The sequence below is a fragment of the Spodoptera frugiperda genome, chromosome 2, assembly GCF_023101765.2.
Source record: "Spodoptera frugiperda isolate SF20-4 chromosome 2, AGI-APGP_CSIRO_Sfru_2.0, whole genome shotgun sequence".
NCBI classification, from domain to species: domain Eukaryota; kingdom Metazoa; phylum Arthropoda; class Insecta; order Lepidoptera; family Noctuidae; genus Spodoptera; species Spodoptera frugiperda.
In genome coordinates, this window is record NC_064213.1 from 8175094 (window position 1) to 8202518 (window position 27425).

Consider the following 27425-nt stretch of genomic DNA (forward strand, 5'->3'; position numbering starts at 1 on the left):
CTCTGAAGATCTTGTAAACATGGTAATCTTTGATCTCCGCATAATTACGTAGGAACACCGTTTGTTCACGTCCCGCCGACCCCCGCCATCATTATCGGCGTAATGATGTAATGAAAGCTCACTAACGCACCGCAATCATATCTCGTTATAACTCAATGGACAGTGACGGTTTATTCAACTTCATTTCTTTAGATACGTGAATGGAAGGATAATTTAATGACAGTGTTCATCCTCCATCGGAGTTATCGTTTTTATTACGTCCTCCCGAATAGAGATGTAACCAAGGCTGCACTTAATCGGTTTCTCGTTTTATTTTATCGGTCTTTTTACGCCCCAATCGGGAAATAAATAATGAAGGCAAAAGGCAACAGTTGTATTATCACTAATGACCTCTTTATTAGTCCTAATTACATGTTTGTGGCCATTATCTAGATTCAACTGCAAGTTGTAGAATTTATGAATAAAACGCAATGTTGTTGAACGTGTTATCTCATTTGTGGATTAAAGGTTATGATGGAGTCGTCCGTTTCCTTTTACGTTTACAACAACATCAATTAAAATATAATAGTGATAGTAATCTAATTTACAAGCGCTCTAGAAGTCAGCGGTTTATTTACGATAATGTGTGTAATTAGGAGATATTATTAAAACAGCTATAAACTAGACTTTGTAAGTTTATAATCACCTAATTAAATAGGTTATATGTTTTAATACAATATTGCAAAAAGTTACGTAACTACATAACTTTTAACCTAACTTTAGAAGTCAGGTAATTACCTAACTGTTCCATAATGATTGACAATGTGACAAGATGAAGATTATTTGATATTCATATTTCTTTTCTGTTTTTCACAGGTTGCTGGTCGGAGCTCCTCTGGGTCAAAATCTACAACCGAACACCACCAGGTCAGGAGCGCTGTGGAAATGCAGCGTATCTTCAACCCCGACTGACTGCATACAGATCATCACTGATGGCAAAAGGAGTGAGTAGACAGTGCACTACTGAGACACCAGTGTTTGTAAGGACAGTGCACACAGAATTAGAACATGGATTCCATGCATTGACTTTTGTCAACCTTCAAAACTATTGGACACTGATTCATTGCATATCTTGCATCTGTTCTCGTTCATTCTATGTCCTTTTTTCCAGAAATTAAAAAAGAAATGCTGTAAATACTACGTTCATAGGAAAAAGGTTTACTCACACATTAAACGTAGTAAAAACAATAGCGTTAGATACACTGTGTTTTGTTGTTAATCACTTTAGAAACTTGACAATTATCTACACATGAATTTAGTATCTAGGGCTCGCAACACACATGCTGAGTAGTACCTAGCGTGTTCTCACAAATACGAAGGAAACGCTGGAACCCGATCGATTCTCAACAATGTAATCGACTAAAATATCGATATAAGTTTTAACTAAAATGTTGTCTTTTGTCGGTGGTGCCCCAAACAGCGAAGTACGGCAAGATAGACACGAGTAAGTGAGCTGTGGTCTCAACCTCCTTTTATTCTTAATCATTTTGCTCTTCGACTAATCGACTAATCGCTGTAATGTACTTTTTTTGATTTACTAATCGTCAACTCTTGTCTGCTCAAGTTCCAGCTGGACCGTCATTATGATACTGCAACGCATGACATCACTAACTTAGTGGTTTGATTTTTATTTTGCAACATCAAATTCACGTTCTTATTATAGAGGATGCATCTTCTGTGATGGAATAGTTAAAAATATACTTGTGTTAAATTAACGAAACATGAAAATTTAATAACTCTACAGTTCTTAAAATAATAACGTTTCCATCAACAGAAAATGTATCCTTCGTACGATAATATAAAGCACTAACTGCTTGCAATAGCACCAAAGTCACAATGCTTGAGCTACACAGCACTTTAGATAGTAGCAACCTATATATTTACTCATACAATATATCAAGTACCGATCGTTATCTAGAGTATATTCTGTTCAGCACTGAACTATGAAGAAACTCGAACGAAAACGTATTTAGTGTAGACTCCGCTGATTACGACCAACTTAGGCTTAGAGCTTGTTAGAAGTTACAGCTTCGTAATATGGTAGGCCTTCAATTTTAATCAACCGGTTAATCACGAACATTCTAATTCACAGGTGAAAAATTTACGTCTTAACTCGTAACATAAAACTAAAGGTGACTGGCTATAATATCTAAACATTAGTTATTAACGAAACACATTCGGTATAAATGTGCGGAAAATAGCACTTACAAAATTCTTATTCTAATATGGTCAAGACCAATCTATGTCTGGTTTTGAGTAATAAGTTTAACAAGAGACTACAAAGTAACGCTGGGCCAAATAACTTACATATTAATTAATTAATTAACATACGTAGTCTTCGATAACGTCCATTAACCCGAGACCACAAGTTTGAGCCGTATCTTCACGTTTTTATCACATTGATTCATTACAGGTTGCAGGAGTATATCGTCACCTTAGCAAACACCCTGATCACTTAAACCGACACTTTTAATATCGATAGAACATTTTAAAACCACTAAACAATGTATAAGTAATACCAATTTGGTTAATTACACAATAAGTCACTGCCTGTCTACAGGACCGTAATGGATGTCCTACCATTATCGCTCTAATTAAAGCACGGTTTAAAGTGGTTATGTTTGTACCGATATAAAAAGTATCAAAACAAAAAGTATTGTCACTTTAGTTTGTTAAAATTACAAATGAGGTTTTGTTATGAAGTAGGGGATGCATGTTTACAAAATGCTATGTTCTATAAAATGCACGATGTTTGTGCAATGTGATACAGAGAGTATCACTTTCTGATGCATTTGCAAGATTCTTTGCTGTTAGTATTTGAGATCCCTGTTCTTGCATTACACACGCCTGGTTGCAATGCTTTGCATTTGCCGAAATATATCACTGATTCAATTTCTTATTGGGATTGAGTTTGAAACTTCTGAAAGCATAGGCAGAGGCAGCCCGCCATACCTTTCCAACCAGTTGCCTTTGTTTAACGCATATCTAATTAATATACTCTTTTGCAGTTTTGATTTACTTTTGGGTTGAGTTTATATAACATGGTGTTCTAGAATTGCGTTAAAACTAAGAACATTAAATAATTTTGTTTTGTGTCTAATTGAGCTTTTAAATAAAAGATTGTGCTAAACACCTTAGTAAAACATAATCCATATGAAATAACATATGTGATTAATTTTGTTCTTAAACATTTATTTATGAGATTAATTTATTTTTGCTATGATTTTAAACCCGGCGCTTTTTAACAGATGATTGCATTGTGTAGAGTTGCACGTACTGATAGTTTGTTAATCTATAGATTTGGATTCTGATCACCTGACTGCTCCTTACTCGGATGAGATCAAGGAAGGACAATGGCTGGGAGTGTCTGTGAGGAGTCAGGGTCCTGGGAAAAAGGCCGCCGTGTGCGCTCACAGGTTTGTATCGAAGAAAATTGTTGTACTAAGTGAAATCTTTTCTTTTTTCTTCTTTCTCACTGATATAGATCTTTACATCTAGGTTGTAGTCGGTACTGAGCTTCAACTGCATGCTAGTATTTTGATTGAGATTTTATCACTCGTTCTATACAGATGCAAATTGTGAATCCATCTCTTTGGTTAACTCATTATAAAAAGTTTTCAATATCTGACGAGCTGAATAGAAGCATAATATTACCATGCTGGAAAGATAGCGATCAAACATAATCAAATAGAGATTGCTACGTGACTGACTACATCAATAAAAGTATGTCAGACTTTTAAATAGTGAAGAAGTAATAAACACGAGAGTGCTGTTTAAAATACATCTAGTGACCTAGATTCCAGATTTTCGTGTGACTTATTGATCTAGATGTTTAGTCAGTTCGCAATATTTTTTTAATAAAATGTTCATATAATTTCAGATATATTCGTAAACAGGGAGAACTGCAATTCGGCCAAGGTCTGTGTTATACTCTGAGCAATGAATTGGAACTGGTGGATGTCATGGAACCTTGTAGAGGACGATCCGTTGTCAGGTAAATTTATTTAGCTTAACTACTTGAGTTTTACATCTCATAGGGAAGAATCTACAAAATAGTTGATGACACCAGTCATCGAATACACTATAATTTTTATTTTTGTGCAAAATTAATTAGAACAGTTATTAATTACTGTGCTCTTCATCTTTTTTAGACAGCCAGTAATTTGTCTTCAAATTGTCGTTGCTAAATTTCAGTCGTTTCAAGAAATCTGACAGATTTTTTTAATGTCTTCTCATTTTCCACATCAAATTAATGGGAAGTAAACATGATTTACTGTCAAACAGGAAATGTTAGTTGCGATTTCCAAGTCACATAAAATACGAACGGGTTTGTACAATATAAGACTCGAGCCCCGATAAGATTTAGAGAAAGTGGATGTGCTATAAAATATCGTAAAATAAAATTATTAATTAAATGTCAAAAATGCAATTTTCCAGAGAACACGAGGAATACGGTTTCTGTCAGGTTGGAACCAGCAGCTCTCTATTGGATGACGACACTTTACTCATGGGTAGTCCAGGGCCCTATACCTGGAGAGGAACTATCTTCGCCCAGGATACCAGAGATGATGTACTGGAAAGAGATAATGTGGTCTACATGGCACCTGTTCAGGATGGTGCCAGTCCTGTTGAGAAGTACAGCTATTTGGGTAAGTAACTTAATACTATGTAGATGTAGCTAAAAAGGACAGGTTTTGTTTCAGACAATATTCTCTACATTGTCTGGAACGCTTAGATATTATTTTGCATTAAGTTATATTGACTCATAATGTTACAAATATACAAAACTTTGCAAAACTTTATACAGTAGAAAACCGACAGGTTCTAACGTAATTAATTGAATGTTAAAACAAATAATGTACTGAATTCCAGGCATGTCAGTATCCAGTGGTAATTTCTTCGGAGGTGACAAAGCCTCCTACGTGGCAGGGGCACCTCGAGCGCATGGTACTGGTCAAGTGGTGATCTTCAGTAAGCTGGCTACAGAGGACTGGGGCAGAACTGACCTTAATATTCTGAACTTAACTCTGCTGCTGAAAGGAGAACAGTTCGGGTCTAACTTCGGTTATGAAGTGGCTAGTGCTGATGTTAATGGAGATGGGTATGTTTATGCTTTTCTTAATGTTGTTATCAAAGGTTTTATTAGATTTAAACGAGTAATTTAAAAAAGTATTTGTCTCTTACAGTTTTCTAGATTTTTTGTTAAAATAAAGGTAAAAATTGCATGTCTTTTTAAATAATCATGTTCATTGATTTCAGATTGCCTGACTTACTAGTCGGAGCACCATTCTACTTCTCTCGAGATGTGGGCGGAGCTGTCTACTTATACCTGAACGTGAACTCAAGTCTTCACCAGGAATACAACGTTAAATTAACTGGCAAACAGGAATCCCAATTCGGTATAGCCATCGCAAATGCTGGAGACTTGAACAAAGATGGATGTCAGGACATTGCCATAGGCAGTCCCTACGAAGGCAACGGTGTTGTATACATTTATATGGGAGATAGAGAAAAAGGATTGAATACTAAACCTGATCAAGTAATTGCTGCAGAATCTTTACCAGTTCTTATGAGAACCTTTGGATATGCATTGTCCGGGGGAGTTGATTTAGATGCTAATGGATACCCTGATTTGTTAGTTGGCGCTTATGAAAATGTAAGTGAATTTTTATTGATTGATTTAAAAAAGACAGCATTGATCTCAAATTCGGTCGTTTTGGTCTAACCAATATTTCTTTCGTTTACAGAGCAGCGTAGCCTTAATCAGAACACGACCGATCATCGACATCAAGACTTCGATCCGACCATCGAACACTATCATCAACATCGACCCCACGATCCACGGCTGCGACCGTGACCCCAGTTCCAACTACACTTGCTTCCACTTCCAAGCCTGCTGCATCATCGAGTCCCTAGTCAAAAGCTCACAATCTACTACCCACCGTCTCAACTACGTCATTGAAGCCGAAACCTTCCCTGGTGGAAGGAAATACTCCAGAGTCTTCTTTGATTCTGATAAGAGTAATATTGTTAACAGAACTATTATGCTTGGGAGAGATGTTGAAGACTGTAGAGAACATATCGTGTATTTGAAGAATAATACTCGTGATATTCAGACTCCGATTAAGGTAATTTTCTATTGTGCACTATTTGACTAAGGCCTATTTTATCCGGAGCGGCGGACAGCGTAAAAGGTTACCGTGGCTCCGGCTTAAAACAGAAGAAGGAACGGGTCGGTTTTTTAGATGGCCTCACCTAAGGCGGGAGAAGCTGGATGGTTTTCCCCACTCAAAAAAAGGCCTTATTTTGAATAGACTGCAACGATGGGGCTTAACTTTGTCTTCATGTCATATGAATTTCGACCATATTTTTTCAGTTCTTGCTCGTAAATCATCTAATAAACGTTATTTCTGTTTACAGTTCCAATTGACCTACATGCTAGTGCATGCTGAGCCACGGTACTCTCCTTCTGGCACCTTACCCGACGTGGACCAGTACCCAGTATTGAATGCCACCGCCAGTTCCATGTTCACTGCCAACTTCCTCAACGACTGCGGAACGGACGCCATCTGCATCAGTGACCTCGTTGTGGACCCTAAACTGTTATTGCCATTGAGTAAGATTTTTGTTTTGATATTAGCTTAGGTTTTAGAATTATTGAAGAGCATTAAACAGTAATTCATTCAGAAAATTGCCACCCGGCACTAAGTCTGCCATCGTTTATAATATACAGAAGTGTAAATAAATAAATAAAATATTAATAACTATTCAAACGTGATACTGGTTGTCAAATATTTTTGCTCTAGGTAATTCATGAATATTGTTGACTTTGTATTTCTATATACATAGTTGCTCATTTTTATTATTTGTTTTTACAGCTAAAGACAACAAGAGTTACGCTCTAACGTTGGGCCAAGAGGAAGAGATCAAACTTTCGATTTCGGTGGACAACTACGGAGAGTCTGCTTACGAGACACAGCTGTTTGTCACCCACCCTCCCAGTCTACATTATATCGCAGTCAATATAAGTGTGAGTTTACATTAATTAAAAAGTATGTTAAAAAAAAATCTGATTGAGGCAGACCGCTTGTTTGTCATAAATAAAAATAAACAAAAGGCTGCACCAATGTTTGGAAAAGTATTACGTACATCAATGCTTTGGTGCAGCTACCGCCATCTATCGGAATAGACGCTAACTCTTTAGCTGCTGTACTACGAACAGCTGTTTCATGTTTCACATTGTATAAACTAGAATAACGAAATTGAGAATTATACTTTATAATTGGTTTTTCCATTTTTCAGGACAAACACGTTATCTGCACAAGTTTTAACAAGACGACTGTAACGTGTATGTTGGAAAATCCTTTCAAAAAGCAAGCAGATGGTTCTCCTCCAATCACGATGCGTTTCGATGCGCGGGCGCTGGAAGATAATGACCAATCAGTGATATTCACCGTGTGGGCTAACTCCACGTCTAAGGAACTGCATCCTGGGAAGAGGCCTGTGGAAGTCGAAGCTCTGGTCATTAAGAATGCTGAGTTGCTAATTAAGGGGTAAGAGCTTTTTGAATAGATCTTTGATGTTTGATGTCAAGTTGATCTGAATCAAAATTGGGTAAAAAGATCTGTCTAATTTCACCTTTCTAATTGCTTTTTATCATGTTTCCAGTGTGGCGCGTCCCGAACAAGTGTTCTATGGCGGTGGAATAAAGGGAGAGTCTGCTATGACGTACTTTGATGACATAGGAACCAGGGTCGTCCATACTTATCAGGTACAGAATTCTTTTTATTTTGCTTCAGATTTTTTTTACAAACTAAAGGGACATCATTACTGCTAGCAACCTAACTACTTCATTTCACTTCATTTTCATACTTCATTATTTTTATTCATGTTTGTTAAACGTAATCCCAAGTATTAATTAATTAATAACTTAGACTTATATAACTTAGTACCTACTCCTGGTGAAACTTGTCTTGGAACATTATCTTAAAGACTAACGTCTAATTGTCAAAAATCTTTATCCAGGTGTTCAACGAAGGTCCATGGCACGTATCGTCAGTGCAGGTGGTGATACAGTGGCCTCACCAGCTTGCGTCTGACACGGCGCAAGGAAAGTGGCTGCTGTACCCTGAAGATGTGCCTACTGTTGATGGAGAAGCCGGTTAGTACGATTATTTTATAACAATGCATATGGGACTAGCTAAGAAATAGTTTCTAAAATATTCTACCGTATAATAAAAATTGGCAATTTGGAGATTAGGGATAGATGGGAAAATTGGGTCTCCGGTAACCTCACTTACATGGTAAAACACAATGCATGTTTATTGGTTCAATCAATTTAAACTGACGGATAAATCAATTTCAGACCAAAACGGAGAATGTTTCGCCCGAGAAATCAATCCTCTAAACCTGACCACTCGACCGGGAGCCCCAGAGCCTCTGGAGAACTTAGAAATCAATCCATTCCTAACGACTGGCAAGCTGAGCGTCAGTTCAAACGAGAAGACTCACAACGAAACTAGAAGAAAATACGTGGAGTATTCCAGTTCTAGTTCTTATACTAGCAGTAATAAAGTACGACGGAAACGAGATGAAGATGCTGTTAAGGCTGAGGCCTATACGGATAGGAAACATGTAATTAATTTGGTAAGTGACAAAATACCACTTTCGTTGAGTTACGGTTTTGTTGTTCAGTACACTTTTAGTAGTGGTGCAAATCAATTGCTACTGTATACATATTAGGTATGTAGATTCACTAGAGGCTAGCTTTAAACTAAGGAAAACCTGACAGCTTAGGAATCAATTAAAGAGGCAGTTTGACACATCAACAGTACAAAATTAAAAAGAAAACAGCTTTCGCGGATTATTATTACCATTTATGTTTAACTTTTTCTTTATTTCAGAACTGCCAACAAAAAACAGCAAAATGCATTCAGTTCCAATGCGTGATCTACAAGCTGGGTCGTATGAAGACGAGTACGATCAGTGTGCGCGCGAGACTGTGGAACGTCACTCTGGTGGAGGAGTTCGCGAGGGCAGCGAGAGTGAACATCGCCTCCACCGCGTACATCAGCATTCCTGCTCATTTCAATATACACCAAAATAAGCAGAGTGATGATAGGACAACGGTAAGCAATAATAGCCATGTAGAACTCTGCAACACTAATTATTTCAATCTTGCCAAGTTACTAAAAAAATACAAAATGTTCTATAGCAATATTTTTTATGGTTGCATTTGGTCTTCTTTCTCCTCAAATTAGCAGTGTAACCATTAAATTATATGCAAGATTAATTTTATCTGTAAAAGACGACACTTATTATTATTTTTTCTATATTTATGATCAACAAAACTCTTGATTCAGGTGGAGACAGTCGCATATCCAGACTTGAAGATAAGCGAACCAACGGAGGTCCCGCTGTGGGTGATCATAATATCAGTTATAGTGGGACTAATAGTGTTGGTGTTGCTCATCATTGCGTTGTGGAAGCTGGGCTTCTTCAAGCGCAGTCGGCCGGACCCGACGTTATCCGGGAACTTGGAGAAGAACAACCACGAGGCCAGTCCCTTCATCGGCCGTGATAGGAACAGTGTTCGATAGCCTTCGATGTTCCACGTGATACACAGAACGCTACCCAGCGACAACGCTGTCCAAGTGTAAATACAAACGACTATTGTGCACAAGTATTTAGTATGTAATATCTCTGACTGTGATGTCTTCTTAGAGGAATTTGTGTGTATGTGATGAAGTTATGTTCTGTTTTGTTGATGTTGATGCACGATGCTATAGCTCTATTGTTTTATTTTTAATTGCATTTCTGTAGCGTAACGTGAACATGTTTCAGATTGTTTGTTTATATATTCTGATGGATTAATTATGTATTATTTACCTTTATATTTTTTCTGTAAATACGTACTTGCCTTTATTATTTATGAATAGTTTAAATGTCTACTTAATTTGACTAGATTTTTCACTAGTCACAAAATGTAATAATGTTATAGTTTACGTGTAGGGTATAGTGGTGTATTGTCCTTAATATACTTAAGTCAAATCGGTCACAATTGATTTTGGACACTAAAACTAATGAATAATGTTCAAAAGAGCTTTTAAAAAGTCCTGACAGGTACTTAAATATTTAATGACTTTTACAATTTATATTTTAATAGAAAGTTCACATTTCATAATTTTATCGAGCATGAATTATTGAATGAAGTGCTAAAATGAATTTGTTATATCAACTAGGTATAATTGTAAGTATTATATTGTAAATATTATTGTTTCCATGTCACTAGATTTTTTACAAAATTTTCTATTGCAAGTAGAGGCATATATTTTACACATTCTTCTTATAAAATCGCCCAGTAACACTGCCAATTATCCCATCACCTAGTACTTTACGAACCTACTTTTTAATAAATTTTGTCTACCTAAATAACACTGGTTGTGATTATTTCTGTTATGAACTACATACCTACTTAATAGTACATTTTAGATTGAATAAAATTGTGCCATTTTGATATTTTGTTTCATTTAATACATTATAATTATATTATACTCTTTAACTATTTAAAAGTAATTGAATACTTCGAGACTACACGGTAGGCACGGTGGCTGGTTAACTGGCTGCCGGTGCAACGTAGCTCGTTCGATTCCCAAAATTTTTGTTTTGGGTCTGGGTGTCATGCATGTGCAACTTGTATGTTTGTAAACACATCCACGATACAGGAGAAAATCCCAACGTATTAAAAAATGACTACTAAGAAACAAGGCGTCTGACAAGTCAAGTAATACTGAATTAGTAGGACTTTATTGATTGCACTATTAGACAAAACATATAAATACATAGTTCATATGTATGATAAAACAAAAAAAAAAAGAAGTAAAAGACTAATGAAACATCAATATTGCCATTCGTACATAATATTATTTACAATTATATTTTAATACCTTATAAAAATATACCTAAATTATGTTAGCTTATAGTCGCTTGTAAATAAGTACAAAATAAGTTATAAATGCAATTTATATGAAACTTATGAGTAGATATTGGACTAGGATGTGACTCGAATGCAGGACTTTAACGTGGAGACTTATAGTAATTCATATGTGAAGCTGGCTGCGGTGACTTCTGAAACAAAGGAGAAAGAAATAGGTGAGTAGGTATGAGCAAAATTATGGACAGACAGACAAACATGACGAATCTATAAGGGTTCCGTTTTTTGCCATGGCTCTGGAACCCTAAAAACCATCCTGTTCCTACTTTTCGAGCCCCGGTAACCCGCTAGGCAGTCCGTTGGTCCGGACTTTATTACTACCTAAAATGTTGATGATATTAATGCAACTTTGCGTTCTGGTACTGGCAGGATATTTTGCGGTTTTATATGAATAAATCTAAACTTTGTTTTTGCCTTTTCTGTGCTTAAGCGTTAAACACGACAATTAACCCGCACAAAATGAGGTTATTCCTTATATAATCACATGATTACATTCCACATTTAATGCCTATGTCGAGTTAATAATTACGTCGGAAAATCGTGATTTAGTTATTTATTACAAGCCATATAATATTACGATCAGACTTTTTACGTTAATTATTTAAAGTCAGATATAAAAAGTAATGAAGTTTTTTATTCGAAATCTGTTTTAACACTTACGTCTTTTTTAACGGCCGACCAACAAAAAGTGCACAGTGATTTATCTTGCTCGCTTACGTCATTCTTCTGTAAACAGGGCTGCTCCAAGTCTCCTGGAAAACAGAATTAATTTTTAGTATATTTATTTACGTGCTTTCAGATTAGGCTTAGAATTTTAGTAAGGTACAGGAACGGTGAGTACGGCTCGTCCAATGTATCTCTTAACTAATAATTCAAACAGTTTCTTGCTACCAAGAGTTTAGAAATATTAAACCCCTATCATATTTCGTTCGAAGCATCGAATCTTCGGTTCTGACTTACAATCAAGAGAAAGTAAACAATCAGCTCAATGAGTCAAGTAGACATATCTATGAAATAATCAGTTAAAATTTAAAAGCGTTCACATGTGAAAATCACCTTAAAACACACCAACCTTATATTGGACTAAATTAGATAATGAGTGTTAAGAGCAAACATGATCCATATCAATTCGGACATCAGGAAATCTACAAATATAGAGTACAAATAATGGAGTGTACTCAACATACATTACACCAACAGCCTAACAAAGGCCACATCAATTCAAAGACCACAAAACTAAAACCGCTCTGATTGCATCAGATTACAATTAGCCTCGGCCCACCTATTGCTTATCTACTTAAAAATATAGTTTAAAAGCCGGATCTAATAGTAATTAGGAGATAATGAACGTTAATGTTACCGGTATAGAGTTGATTGTCGAGGTGTGTGATGTAGCTGCCAGCGAGGCGAAGGATCTCGATTTTGCTGAGCTTCCTATCCGGTGGTTCCGTAGGGATGAGCAGCCGCAGTGTGTTGAATGCTATGTTGACGCTGCTTAGAAATACAAATCTTTTGATAACAATTCTATAACAATTAGGAATTTCATGATAATTAGGACAATGACTGTGCTTAATCAAAATCAATTTACGTCTGTGTTTTGCAGGTTCAACAATTTCACTACATGGAACAAACAACCCGTTGCATACACAAATTTAGTAGTAGTATTAATGTAATAATTTGGTTTTCAAAATATACTATCAACTCATAATTGTACCTAATGTATAAAGACAAAAAACATTGTCACATTATACCAATATCTAATACACGTATAAATTGAAGAAAATCAGTCACGTACAAAATCGTAAATATTTAAGAAGCGGAAGATATACTAGTAGGATAGTAACCTGAAACGTGAAACTAATATAAAAATAATAGGCACAAAAAACGCTGGCAAATCATATTACTAAATGCCATTTGCAATCTGATACTTGTCTGTTTGAAACTTTAAAATACAGTAGCCAGTCGCCGCCAAATGTGAGGCTCCCGATCTTATCTCAACAAACGATATCTTACTTAAGTAATCATTATAGCCTTGTCAATTAAATTACATCAATTATTTTATATTTCTACATTTGAAAGTAATCGTCCTTAAGGAATCGTGGGATATCTAAAGTTTGTGTTAGTACAATTATTTAAATCAATTATTCTAATAAACACAAAATATCATCAACTACATACTAATAGATCGTAGGACATAAATAAATAAATTAGATTTAAAAATATCTAATCAATCACACATGGTCGCTTAACATTATGTAAAAATTCACTCTATATAACTTGTATAACCGTATCTACGGGAATTATTCGAATAAAAATTCGGTCAGTGGGTCATCTTAAGGGCGGATTTACATTTAAAAGTAAGTTGGTAACTATAGAAAGTTTTAGTAATACATGCATAACAAATTAATAATATCGGAAAGAAATATATAAATTAACTATACATATAAATGAATAATAAGTATCAATACTAACTTCTGCGTCCGGTCCCTCTCGCGCGCATTTGCCTGACACCTTTGCTTCGCGGCTGGCTGAGAATCCGCATGTTGGTACGAACTCACGGAGAACATGCGCTGTTCCCATGTTTCTTCCGTACACTGATAATTTAGGAAATTCTGCATTGTGAAAAAACTATATAGACTAAAACTATTTCATACAAAATTTACTTTACGATTTGTAATAAGTTAATTTGCGAGTTCTTATGAAAGTTGTTACAGTTCGGATGCAGGATGCGTACTAATCGGGGGACGTATGTGGGCCCACTAATAAGTATCCCGATGGATATCGCTCATGAAGGAGTCATTTAGGAAGAACAGCGCGCGCCACTGACTCGCTCTTAACCGATAATTGTATAAACAGATGGCTGCCGATGTCACAGGCACGCACTCGGGACTTGAGAAAGTTGCTGTTTTTATTTTGATTTGCTTTGTAAAATATATTTTCTTATAGAACTTATTAAGGAATAGAAATTATTTAAAATACATTTCTTTACCTAGGTAGTCAGTTTCAGTAACGAAATACTAAGTTTTACTTCTAATGTGACATATTGTTCTAAATAAATGTAAGTGAAGAAGAAGAAGAAGAAGAAGAATATTAATTTATTTACCACCGCACAAACACAACAAAATAAAAAAAAAACATGATGAGTGAATTTACTATTACTCGTAATGAAAGTTACATTGTCATTGTGAAAATGATGCAAAATTAAGTACATAGCTGTGAATTATACGAAAACAGCTTCCATAATCGAAATTGATTTATTTGTTTAAACTTTAAATCCGCCCCTGCTCTGGCGAATGGGTAACTTGTCATCAAGAATGTAAAACGCGTCTCCCCGAGCTTTGTCTGTTGCTTTAAGCAAACTACCGCAATAAATATTTTTAATGACGCCGATGATTCCTCAAACTAAATCTCCCCTTTAATTTGTTACTTGATATGTTAGACAAGTTCCTTTTGTTTGTGGTAACCACATGCTTTTGATTTCGTCATCTGACTGGTCTAGTTATGACCTGACCGCTATGAAGTTATCTCGCTGCCTCGGGTTAGTAATCACTCATGATTCGTATTAATGATTAGATTACCTTGCCGAAGGAACTACGCCCTAATTCCTTTTCAACAGTATCATAATAAATAAATCATGATTAACTACTAATGTTTCCCTATAACTAATTGAGTGTTGAGACACGTTTCTTCCATTGGTACACTCGTATACGTTCAATTCATTCAACATGTTTCGCGTATGTTCACGTCTCGAGGGGATGCGAGGAGTTCCGTGGGAACATCGGCTAATTGGTTAAATTATACGATATGTCGACCGCTGCGTTCATTCGTATTCATTTACAACAGTTACAGAGTTCACATGAAAAAACAATAGACGACACCAAAGACTACAAATTCATTTTATGAAGACTGTATGTATTCGCGAGCTTACGTTGTGGCTACGAGTCCATGCGGTTGCTGCATGCATTTAAATATTTATTAAAAATGATTTGATGTATGTAACAAGTGTTTCAACATTTTACATTTACTAAAAACAGACAGCCGTTTAGTCAATACTGATTTGATTGATTTGCTGATAATATTATTTATGTTGCCAAAATATTTCAAACTGTCGGTTTCCTAATACACACATAACAGATATCATACAAGTCATTAGCTGTTCATCTCAGTGCATGCAACAATGACTTGCGTGGAGTGGTGAAGCAATCGCTGGTGATGCTCAGGTGGCTGTTGGTTTAGCGAGCGACGTCACGGCCCCACCACGTCGCGGCGCTGTCGGCCAACCGACGCGGGCGCACCACGGCCGAGACTTTCTCCTCGCGACACCTCTGCCGGTGAAACGAGCGTCGCCGCGAGTCGCACACGCAGCCGCGCGCGAGTCGACCGCCTTCGACGCTGGCGCGACAACATCGACCACTACCCACACTTCCGCGTACAAACATTAACCGCTTTCGCTCCGTAAACAGTTTTCGTGTGAACTATTTGTGTTACTACATCGATAACATCCGACCGGAGACAGTGCATGGGGTGTCGTGACTGAAACAATCCATTTAGTTTGTACACCAAAGTGATGCTTTTGTGGAATTAAGAGGTGAGTCTGCTACCTTTCTACTAGTCATGGTCCATTCTACATTAGACGATGACATTAGATGATAAGAAGTGGGCGCAAACGTTAGTAGTGAACGCAAGGACGCGACCAGACTGACTGGACGTCAGCCTCCCTGTCTACCGGCTAATGTCCTAATTCTACTAGAATTAGAAACATACCTGCGTTTTTCATAACAAGAGAAAGAAACTGTAGGTACAATTAACATATTAATTGAAAAGTTTGTAACAATACCATGCTGTCCTCTTTAAGTTAACCTACCGCACACCTACAGTATTTGTCTGAACAGTTACATTAGATGAACAGTTAAGCACGACCGGTCTGAGTATGACCGGCATTTTGAGATCAGCTGGGCTGACAAAGCGAGATAAAGCTGATAATCGATTCAAGGTATCCCGCAAAATGTGTAAAGGCCGACCAAACCGCACACTGCATTGAAACTTATATTTAACGGCATTTAATGCTCAAGGATTTGATGTTTAGAACTGCTTTGTGTTTAGAACTGATGAGTAATTATTTCAATTGTGAAGTTTGTGTGGGTGGTATGTTCTATTTCGGATTATCCAAAAGTATTTCCGCAGTCAGACGAGTTGTAACCAAGGTACGTGACCAACCGCGAGTAAGTGATTCACAAGGTGACAGTTGGGCAACTTTACTTGACTCTTCGTGCGAAATGAATGGAAGGTCCTTTTCCTCAAACATTTTCTTGGGCATTCCGATGTTTACTTGAAGTGAGGTAAAGATAAGGATAAAATTATTTCACTTTGAATTTTGTAGAATTGTGGTTTACTGAAGTATTTAAATTATGAATACCTTTAACTGAAGCTTTAATGACTTAAAGACAAACCTCATCATGATAAAGTGATTAACAAAGAATGGACCTACTAACGTACGGCAGACGGAACTATTAATCACAGCTAATTATTGTTACGTTAGATTACCACCGACTCCATAGCATCCGTGTGTTGCATGAGTTGATTGAGGAACCTTCGAGGTTCACCGAATCCAACTCCGGGTGATTCACCACTGAGGAGTACTGACATCCTCTTTGACATCCTGCCAATGACCTATTACAATGCGATGGCGGCATGTGCCGGAGGTCGTCGGAGTAACGTGCATAAGCAATAAATGCAACACCTCGACAGTTACTTATTATGTCACTTTGATGCACTTATTAATCATGAAACGGTTGTTTTATGCGGTTGTATTTTGTTTTTATTGTTATTCTGAAGTTATTTCCGACTCGTTGTTTTATTTAGTTTTGGATTGATGATGTGTTGAGGTACTTAACTTTAAGGTTTGCTATTGGTACTCCTTGATTATTTTTTTATTGCAATACATATTTCTTTAGTGGTACAGCTAAACGAAATATATTTTCGAACCAATACCTATGTGATTTTGTAATAAAATGTATCCATAACCGTTACGATTGTCAATCTTATCTAAATTAACGACTTTGTTAGATACAAAATTAGGAATTTTCATTTTATGTCACAATTAAATTCGTATTTGCATAAAATCAGCAAAGTTACTATCGTCTCACCCATAATTAATCTCTTTCGAATTCTTAGTGAGATTATAAAACTGTTGGACAACTTTTTAATTACTTTGACGAGTTTATAAATAAAGATTCTAATATCAAAGGCCCCTTGAGGTAAATATCACGTATTTGTTGTGTGATAAGTGACACATGTGAATTATGGCGGAGGATCGAAGAGACGAAGGTGACATTATATTACGCCTTCTGACCTACTAAGCACACATTCTAAGAAATTCATGAACTTGAAATTGACCATTGATCTTAAATTATTATTTGTCAGTATTGTGTAGAACTGCAAGATGTAGGAGAAATGTTGCCTATTAACTAAATTACGGTGTTATGGTTACACTATCACACGTGTGTGATGATGCCCACAATTATTCATTCTTATTTATCCAATATGTTGATTCTTTTCAGACTGGTTTTACTCGTTGCCTAATATTTTTAGATTATGTCCTGTGTATTTTTATATGTATAAAGTTTTATTACCATATACATAATATTCTAGATCGAACGTAAAAATGTCACATTAGGGAATTCTGAACAAAACTCATAACAAAACTATTCTTAGTAATAAGTACGTATCTGATGCGGCAGAAGATATTGTTGCACTATAAGCACTATGCTTACTGGTGGTTTGGCAAGTCGGCCTTGTCGGCAAATGGGTCAAATTCACGCGCCGCTTGCCCAAGCGCAATTATACATGACCAACCATTATTTTATTTAATAATTCAAATACTTATCGGATCATCATGAGAAAAAATTAACGTCCATATGTAATGGGTTTTATTGTTGTAATTACTTGTACTTGCCCAAAACACTTAATTTAAAACGTGGTATTTGAAGAATGTTATTGTTTCGTCCGACCTCAGTAATGTTTTAATATAGGCACACCATTGTTGGCTTGGAACTTAATTCAATACTCAATAGCCAGTACTTGAACTTCAAGTTGGGGAATATCCACGTCTATTATTTGTTCAGAATGTAAAGTAGTTGTCCCTTCCACTTAGTATTCTCTCACAACCCGACCTTTTCTGTAATAGTCTTAAATATCATCACTCACGATTTCATATTCGCGACGTGTTTTATCTTGGAACAATGTAAGTTTCACGTAATACGTTCGTGTGCCTACGTTACTGGGTGACTATGCGAGTGAATCTGGTATTGCACAACACTATAATAATGTAGGCCAGACATCTCGGCGTACATCTTTCCGAGTGAGGCGACGTCCTTGTGATATGTTGTCATTATAAAACCTAATGAGCCCGGTACATGGCTGTCAACCCATAAAGCCTTTTGGCTCAATCGAACACTTGGCAGCTGTAGGCATTTGATCCCTTCTAAAACAAGTATATGGCCACACGCTCAACGTGAGCTTGATATACTGACTTGATTTTAACTTTACGACTTAACTTGGCTTATATGTATAGAGTATAGAGGAGTTTCTATTATTCATTGTGAAGGAAATAAATATTCGGTATAAAAACCATATTGAGAATATAAATTCTTAGACATTTATTTAATTACCATAAATTAAGTGTTCATCTATCTATTGTTATCAAATTTCATGCTCAAGTTGCAGATGATATGACAAAAAATATTTGTTCATAGTATTTATTCATAGTATTTATATATTTATATGCGGAAAATTCAAAAGATTCCATTTGTAATATAATGTGAAACCAGTCCGAATGCAAATGGTTCCTTGTATTTGATCCTTGACATTTTCTCATACCATGTAGGGAGATTAAGCTTAGTGGCTTAGCTTTGCTCTAATAAACGGTAAAGCTAACCGGCTCAATTCGCGATGGCAAAATCCAAAACGCGACAGAAATTTCGATGAAATAATCACGTAAAAAGATCAGGGAAAAATATCGGTTAAAGCCTTCAATCAATGAAGGTTAAAATTATTAATTACTTAAATAAAACAAAATAAAAGTTTAACTTATTTAAAGTTTGAATACAGGTTTCCAATAAATTCTAATAACCCAGTAACTTATAATCAGACACCAAAAAACCAGAGACTAAAATAAAACCTTCCAACTAGATCTTACCATACAAGTCTGCACTTTTTGTTCGAATCCAACCCGAGACTTTATATTTAAGTACCTGTATTGAAACAGGTACAAACAGTGCCCTTAGTATGAGTTTTGATTTACTTCTGAAGTATTCGAAACGAGATTGCGTTCGATGTTCTGATTGGCCGACTAGATTTAACCAACCAATTGGAGCGCCGAACGCGCTCTCGTTTCGATGATTTAAAACGTAAAGCAAACTCATACTAATGGTACAGTACACAGTTACTTTAGGCAGTTGTCCCACCAACGGCGAGTGAACGACTAACTATCGGCTATTTTCTCGCTCAAGAAACGTACAATAGATATACTTTCCGTGTAAACAAAAGAGATGCATATACAAATAGTTGATCGCTGACTGTTCACACTGCCGGCGAGTGCTCGCTTCACTAGTTTGTCAAGTTGACAAGAGCTATGAAAGATAACACTCGCTCGGCGACACTCGCCAAGCGATTAAAACAAACGCCGAGCGAGCAACCAGTGGTCATTTCTCTACAGTGCGTATCGTAGTGCGAGTAATCGCCCGCCTCACTCGCACACTCGCTTATAGCCGAGCTACACAAATATCAGAACTACACACTCGCTCGCCACGTCTCGCTTAACTCGTTTCTAGTTCTAGCTCTACTCGTTACTCGTTCATCGTTGCCGGTGGGACAACTGCCTTACGGTCATAAGGTCAAACAGTGAACGTAGTAATATAAACTGTAGCAAAGAAAGTATTATCCGAAACCAATGGCGATTGGCATAAAGGTCAAATTTGGATGACAAATAATAACTGTCACTTTTTACATGTCAGCCATTTTGATAAATGAGACTTATTAACAACAACAAGCACCTGTATTTAACGTATAATTCAAGGATAATGTAATTTATTATGACAGATTTTCTGGAATACTTTTAAATTGACCAGTGTGGTAAGAAATTGAATTTTAAGTTTCAAAGACAATGATCTGGTACAGAAGAATACATGAATACATGATAAGTAAGGATGTTCTAATACTCAGAAATACAGCAAAAATAAAGTCGTACCTTTTATCCCCGTAGGTATAGGCTGAGGTGCATATTACGGCACGCAATGCCGTTACACAATGTACATCCACTTTTCACCATTTGTCCCATGTAATAAGGGTTAAGCCTATTGCTATATCCTGAGCACAATTTCAGACTAAGAAATTTTCAAAAAAATTAAAATTCCCTGTAATACTTTGCCGAACCGGGAATCGAAGCCGAGACCGTCGCACTTGCAACCACTTGACCTACGTGATGTTTTAACTTATGATTAAGAGAACTATGCGAAGCAATAATACAGGAAAATTCTTAAAAATAATCGTATTTAGGTACAATTTATTCTTCACTTGGCATTTCCGAACAAAGAGATTTGACATTTTCCTCATTCTTTAAAGCGAAGATGAGAAGTAATAATTTTTATATTATTTCGAATTATGCTCTGGTAACCATTTAGTTTATTTTTACCTAACTCTATATACTTACCACGTAATAGTAGCTTTATTTATGAACTACAAGTTTCTGCCAGCGGTTTCGCCCGCGTACCCGTGGGATAAAAAGTGGCCTACGTGTTATTCCAGACCATAATCTACTATTTCATCTCGATCCCTTCAGCCGTTTTGACGTGAAGGAGTAACACACAAACCAACAAATATACAAATTTTCACATTTATAATATGAGTAAGATACACAACATATAGGTCGATTTACATATGGCAGAACATTACTTGTGAATATGTCTATATCACGTCAGAATGTCATTATTTCTGTTTAACCGACGATTTCACCCCATGCATTGTTAGTATTCCGTACGCATTATGACGATTGCTTCTTTACCTTATCGTCATTTTATTGTGTAAAAACACATTACCGTTTGTTGCTTTGTGATTATAAACCTTATTTTAATCGTCCATCCTGTTGCTTGGTTGGTTGAGTAACTAGTAACAAGAACTACTGCCGAGTAAGAAGCCTACCCTCTTATGGGTTTCATTCCTAGGTCAGGCAAAGTATTATAGAGCTTTTATATTTTAGTTTTCTACTTATCATAGAACTTTGTTCAACTATTGCAATTCATGTAACTAATGAAGAGTAGATGATGGTTCAATTTTTATATGATATGATTTTCTCTTTTTTACCTATCCTTTCAAGGAACAAAAACGTGATTGAAATGAAATGAATTTATTTTTGTACAAAGGCTACAAAAGAGCACATTTATACGACAAAAAATATTATATAAAAAATGAATGTAGATGAGGTCGGCATTTAATAACGGACTACTCTGAAAAGAAATGCCGAAACAAACTCAGAGAATTGTATGTTAAATAAATTATGTTTTATGTCTCTAAAATCCAATATAGTTAATGTTGCTTTACGATTTTAACATTATTGTAATGTTTGCGAAGTGTGAATCAGCTTCAAGTTTTATTAATATTCATGTCTCGGGCAAGTGAACGTCCCTGCTTAGTTACAACCTCACCTATATCTGTAAACATAGTCTCAACGAGATTTGCACGTTGCACTTTATACATTGCGCGTTGACTGTCATCAAATTCATTGTTTGTTTATAGAAAACAAGCAATGTATATTCAAATGATTAATGTTACGTGACTAGATTGTTTTAAGACTACAATAATAATAAGTTTTAGTATTAATTGTAAGCGAAATCACGTTTGACAGGTGTCGTGTAACTTTCGTTGTGTAGGTATGTTTTAAAAATAACGGCAATTAGCATTTTGTATCTGTATATATTTTAAACAATATGTTTTTTATCAAGGATGAAAGGTTAGAAATATTACTCATGATATGTTAAATATATATTAAAAACAAAATAGGTAACGTTCACAGGATAGACTCTAAAGGGTATTAAAAATATTAAACGTTCAGACTTCTGTCCTCACAGTATTTATTTGTTTACTTACTATACGTAAAATGGTTTAACAGTTTTCAATAAATGTTGATTTGTAATAAACTATTTATGTTCCACAATACCAGAAAACATTTCCGACTTGACTCAGATACAAATATAGACGTGAGATATCCACTTGCCGTACCTTTTCTGAGAAATATCCTTCAGTTTAGCACTTAAGTTGCGGTTATGTAGGCTTAGATACTTATCAAAACCCACAGTAACCGCGGCGATAAGGTTATCAAAACTATCTAATAATAAGAACATAGTTTTATACATGTGCACATTACTTATTTATTTATTACTATACAAAGAAATATTTTAAACAAATGAACCTCTAAATAGAATATTTAAATATACGAACTCATTTGAAATGTAAAAATAAAAAAAATACTGGTTGGTAACATGAACATCTTAATTATTTAAAATTAGAATGTTAATAATTTTGGCGCTATTCTCCAAACAACTTTTAAATTAGGAATAACAATGAAGTACGTCACTGATACAAAAATATAATAATCATAATTTCTAATAATAGGTATATATATTAATTAATTAAATATTTCGGTGAATAGAGAATCATTCCATTAATCGAAAGCTCTAATAATTAATAGGGATGATAAAGTGGCATGAAAATATAAGAATACGTGTCTAAGATTTTAAAACAATCTTCAAAACGGACATTAAAATAAAAATGTCATCTACTCTATTGAGGCTTCCAAGAATCAAAAATTTCAACTGCAAATAACAATTTGCAAACATCGTATCCCTGCACTATTCAAAACAGTCAGTTGATATTATATTAATTTAATTTTGTATGGAGGCCACATTTTATGGGATATAACATCGTGTAATGTAATTAGGTTAACTGTTTATTGCTAATATCACAACGTCTGTACTGGCTACACATTGGACTATACAAAACCAGTTCATCATAATCTTGCTTTGCAGGATCTTCCTCCACATTCGACGGTCAGTTTATACTGGTTGTCAATAGTTTGAATTGCATTTGTTTGTACCTTCGAACTTCATCTTTGATACAAGGTTTATGTCATGTATGTAAACTACACGATTTGCTCTAGTTACAACCTTAAAAAGGATATTTTATGTCTAAACCTACACTGAGAAGTCATTGCGTATGTGTTTAAGATGGTGATTTTGTTTTAAATATAGGCAGTTTAATGAGATTACTCAGTAATCAATTTATATATTTACATTTTAAAGATCACCATTTACTGCGATTTAGTTTTGTATTATATAGAAAACAATATAACAATATAGTGATCCTGTTATAAAAGCTTACAAAATGACTTCACAAAATGAACAAAGAGTAAATCAATTTACATATCTTCTACGAAACAATGTAAATTCGTTCTTAATTAAAGTGTTAAGCCTCATAACTTTACAATAATGCATCTGCCCGCACCTTTAAGGGTATTAATCATTTTTGAAATTGTTGATAAGTATGTGAAATGTCAGTTTAAAGATTAAGTCAGAAATTATAGTTGACACCACCTCGCCTTGTATGTAAACTTCCGCGTAAAACACTTCAAGAAGTTAAAGTTCATCGACCTTTCGGCTCAAAATGGGTTCGGGGTGAAGGTTATATTTATATTGTTAAAGCTCCTTTTTCACTATTAGGAACACAACATTTTATTTGATACGAAACTTTTTCAAGATTAAAAAATTATAGCACTGGCTGATTATAATATTTATTTTTTACTACAGCATTAATGCACATAATAAAAAAAAATGTACAAAATATTAATTTAAAATTAGAACACAACGTTCCCGCTTTTTTAGTCGTCATCGATTAAACTTATTTTACAAGATTTTTATTTTATTTGCAAATAAATATTTATGTGAAAAGTTATTATCAAAAGTTAAACAATAAAATTGAAATTTGACATGTTTGAGGAGGAAGTGAAATAGGTATGTCATTTAAGAAAATTGTTCATCATAATTTTGTACTCATTTAATTTAATTATTAGTTATTTTGTGATATCCAATAAAGTATTCATGACTCTCTTATTAAGTTACACACTAAGACACACTAGACCGCGTACTTTGATTATTTATACTCATAACTGCTAAAATAGAAAATTTTACTAATATTATAATAAAATGAATTCTAAAGTTTGCGTTTTTGTGTGGGCTTGTTACTCAATCACGTCAAAAAGGTTTGTATATATGGTAAGGGTAGTTTGTTTACACCCATGTGTTAATCCTAGCGTTTGCTACTTTTATCCTTCGGAAACGCCAGTGAACCCGCTGGCAGAAGTCAATCAATTACAAGAATGTTTGAAGAAAGACAGAAAGTTTCTCTGAGGACAAAGATTTGTCGGAGAAGTACAAAGAGATCCTAGATACTCAGCATGATACATATCCTGTTACGAAGGTACCACCCACATATTTACTTAAAAGTACGTGTTGTGTAGATTTATGTCATCTTTATACAATTTTACTGTTGGACAGTATCAGAGAGCATGGTTATGAAATTATGAGAATATAGCCGCAACATATTATTTACTAAACAGTTATCGTCTACCCACTATATGTATAACCATTAACCATTGCGTACTTTCTAGTTAATTGCAGCGTAGACATCTCGTAGACATCGCGTAGTTACCGCTTAGCCATTGAATAAGTCCTTTGTAAAAGTACATCATAAGCACCATTGCAATTAATGGTTTTCATTAAACCGTGATTTATTTTGTTCTTCTTCTTCTTATGGTGCCATTTCATTCCTGAAGGTTGGCCGTATTAATAAGAATTTATTTTGTTCAGTATCTTTTATTTATAAATGGATGTTGTTTTTTTTTCAGGTTCTAAACAAATAAAATGGCGGCGCCGGACACGGTAGGGAGTCGAATATGGCTCCTGGTAATGTTGGTCTCAACGTTACAAGTTGTGATACCGGTGTTCTGTGATCCAGGTGAGTTTACTGATCTTTATTATATATTATAGTAATACATGTAGTACTTATACAAATATAAGAATGACATTCGGCAGTTAAAGTAGGTAATACATGTATTATACAAATAAAATAATGACATTCGGCCGAGCGCATTCAAGACATTAATTTTGAATAATAAATAAATGTCAAATCAGTTAATTTTGAATAAGAAATAAATATTTTATTCCGCTCCAACAAATCGTAACCCGATATATCCACAGTCGTATTTTATAAACAGGCCTTAATATATGGAAATATTGAAATCCGAATAATTTTATTGATTCATAAACAACATAATAAACATCTTCTTTACCTTTATACTTGGCAGATACTAAGTTATTAGTTCAGTTAAGGACATACGTGCACATGTTTTGTAAACCAGAGAGCCGAAAATATGATCCATTAGACATGTATATAACTTACATAGTAATTGTACTATCCCCCAAAAGGCCGGCAACGCATTTATAACGCCTCTGGTGTTTCAAGTGTCTATGGGCGGCGGTGATTACTTACCATCAGATGATCCGTGATCTCGTTTGACGGCTTATTCCATAAAAAAATAACAAACATCAATAGTTATAATAATTATATTATGTACCTACATACCGTTGTCTACCTACCACAATTAATTATGTTGTCATCTTAAAATTTTATTTCTAAGAATTAATTACCATATACATAATAATAATGGTCGATAGTTAACGAAATTCGCATGTAAAATATTTCTATTGCCAAGTTAAAAGTCCAAAGTTAAACAAGTATTTAGTTTTAATAATATAATGAGTCTTGTGTAGGCGTTTTCTCTCTATGACGTGTTTCTTATGATTGTAAAGTATTTAGATGATTACTATTGCAATCATATATTCGTCAAATTAGTCTTATTGTCTCAAATTGGCAGTAAAACGTCTTGGTAGTTATCTCTGCCAAAAAACATAATATGTGTATCTAATTAGGATAAATCAATATTCTGCTAACCGTAGCGTCGTGAACACATGGGATATAGGACTCCATAATTGCTTTTAGTCAGTAAGACTCGGATGATTTGCCTTAGTTTTTTCCGGGCTTAGGAACTCGTTAAGAATTTTTCCATGTTTGAATAAAAAACTGCATCTATTAATTGTACTTAGTAAAGTACTATTTGCTATTACGGTGATTATAATAATCCAATTCAGCAATTTTTCTTTGACCATTTTAGCAAGGAGGCAATTAAAATGTTAAAACTTTTAACTTATTTTAACCAGTAAGTATATCTTCAATGTCACTATTTGTTATTTTAATGCAACTTACAAGTACATTTTATTTGCAAGTAATTTTGTACTAACTACTTAACACCTCAAGCAAATAATGCATTCTAAGCAGTACACAAATAGCATCAAATTAATGTATTCAATGCAATTCTAGTATTTGGTTTAGAACCTTGAAAAATAATTGGAATTTATTTTATTATGTATATCACACGTATGCTAATTTATGGCTGTGTTTATCATATTTCGGCCTTCTTAATATCTTAAGTATGTGCAATAATATATTTTCCATTTGTCCTATGGTTTTAGTTCAATGATGGCAAACATATTTTAAATTTCTATGGCATTTACGTTGTGCCTATTACAATATTCTAAGCGCTTAGAAAATTGGCAGCCGATCGAGCTACGTCTAATTTGCACTACGAATATACATAATATGTATAAGTTATACACGTCACATACCTTAAACTATCAGTATCACACAGCATTTTATCAACCTCAAAAACACTTAAATAGACTATTTATAGTTTTGCATTATCTCCATATCTACATAATCTAATAACTTTATTAGTTCCGTAATCTGATTACGTAGATTTACGTAAACATTAATTGATTCCAGTTCGCAAAGTAAATGATAATATTATTGCAAAACGACACAACAGGCGGATGTGTAAAATACGCCAGCATACACGGACTTGGCAACTTGATTTATGCATGAACAAAGTATTTTAGTCCTTCAGGTAAATACCCAGGATATATATTGCTATACACTTTTAAATCCGGTGGTATATTACTCAGGTTATCTTTACAACAAGGATGTGTACTGGTTACTATGTGTTTATTGTCACCAAGTACATCCCGCGTGTGAGTCGGTCACGAATTGTGATTACGAGCTGGTGTACTTTATTGAGAACGTTCAGATTATGTGGGCAGGATTTACATAGAACTGTTCACGTTGTGACTGAACGAAGCAATGATTGGGAAAAATACAATAAATAACAAATAATATTTTTCGTTTGCGAAAAGACATTCAGTATGTTTATAAAAATAGAAGAGTGATTTAT

General features: G+C 35.0%; 3 protein-coding genes across 8 annotated transcripts in view; 2 read left to right on the plus strand and 1 right to left on the minus strand.

Annotated features, from left to right (window-relative positions):
* Window positions 1-10555, plus strand: part of LOC118268865 (integrin alpha-PS1) — a 75199-nt gene extending 64644 nt beyond the window's left edge. The window contains exons 2-17 of one of the 2 annotated variants that reach the window (XM_035583631.2): window positions 856-983; window positions 1460-1483; window positions 3338-3455; window positions 3920-4033; window positions 4477-4688; window positions 4912-5140; window positions 5299-5695; window positions 5787-6167; window positions 6460-6655; window positions 6918-7069; window positions 7342-7592; window positions 7708-7810; window positions 8065-8200; window positions 8405-8685; window positions 8943-9167; window positions 9402-10555. In XM_035583631.2, coding sequence (XP_035439524.2) covers window positions 856-983; window positions 1460-1483; window positions 3338-3455; window positions 3920-4033; window positions 4477-4688; window positions 4912-5140; window positions 5299-5695; window positions 5787-6167; window positions 6460-6655; window positions 6918-7069; window positions 7342-7592; window positions 7708-7810; window positions 8065-8200; window positions 8405-8685; window positions 8943-9167; window positions 9402-9638 — 3184 coding nt within the window. In that variant the 3' untranslated portion in view covers window positions 9639-10555. The remainder of the gene's footprint in view (window positions 1-855; window positions 984-1459; window positions 1484-3337; window positions 3456-3919; window positions 4034-4476; window positions 4689-4911; window positions 5141-5298; window positions 5696-5786; window positions 6168-6459; window positions 6656-6917; window positions 7070-7341; window positions 7593-7707; window positions 7811-8064; window positions 8201-8404; window positions 8686-8942; window positions 9168-9401) is intronic. The other variant, XM_050703292.1, reaches the window with a different exon arrangement.
* Window positions 10556-10942: 387 nt separating this feature from the next.
* On the minus strand, window positions 10943-15745 carry LOC118269142 (transcription factor 15). 5 transcript variants are annotated; one of them, XM_035584079.2, is made up of 5 exons: window positions 15634-15745; window positions 13505-13626; window positions 12393-12523; window positions 11693-11784; window positions 10943-11166 (listed from the first exon to the last, which is right to left on the minus strand). In XM_035584079.2, exons 1-5 carry the CDS (start codon window positions 15673-15675, stop codon window positions 11116-11118), a joined length of 438 nt encoding a protein of 145 aa, XP_035439972.2. In that variant the 5' UTR covers window positions 15676-15745; the 3' UTR covers window positions 10943-11115. The 5 variants fall into 5 exon arrangements, with proteins under 5 accessions (XP_035439972.2, XP_035439971.2, XP_035439974.2 ...); XM_035584078.2 differs by having other exon boundaries at window positions 12393-12526; window positions 15634-15743; XM_035584081.2 differs by lacking the exon at window positions 15634-15745 and adding an exon at window positions 15176-15324 and having other exon boundaries at window positions 12393-12526.
* Window positions 15379-27425, plus strand: part of LOC118269141 (dual oxidase) — a 47534-nt gene continuing 35487 nt past the window's right edge. The window contains exons 1-2 of the mRNA XM_050703280.1: window positions 15379-15620; window positions 24987-25096. Coding sequence (XP_050559237.1) covers window positions 25003-25096 — 94 coding nt within the window. The 5' untranslated portion in view covers window positions 15379-15620; window positions 24987-25002. The remainder of the gene's footprint in view (window positions 15621-24986; window positions 25097-27425) is intronic.

What these genes read in the sequence shown, in the direction of transcription:
- LOC118269142 (XM_035584078.2), bottom strand. Translation starts at nt 15,675, where the DNA reads ATGTCATCGTCTAATGTAGAATGGACCATGACTAGTAGAAAG. An exon ending in GGACCATGACTAGTAGAAAG is followed by an intron (nt 13,627 to 15,633) that starts GTAGCAGACTCA and finishes CTAAATTATCAG; the next exon opens with TGTACGGAAGAAACATGGGA. An exon ending in CGACAATCAACTCTATACCG is followed by an intron (nt 11,785 to 12,392) that starts GTAACATTAACG and finishes TCTGTTTTCCAG; the next exon opens with GAGACTTGGAGCAGCCCTGT.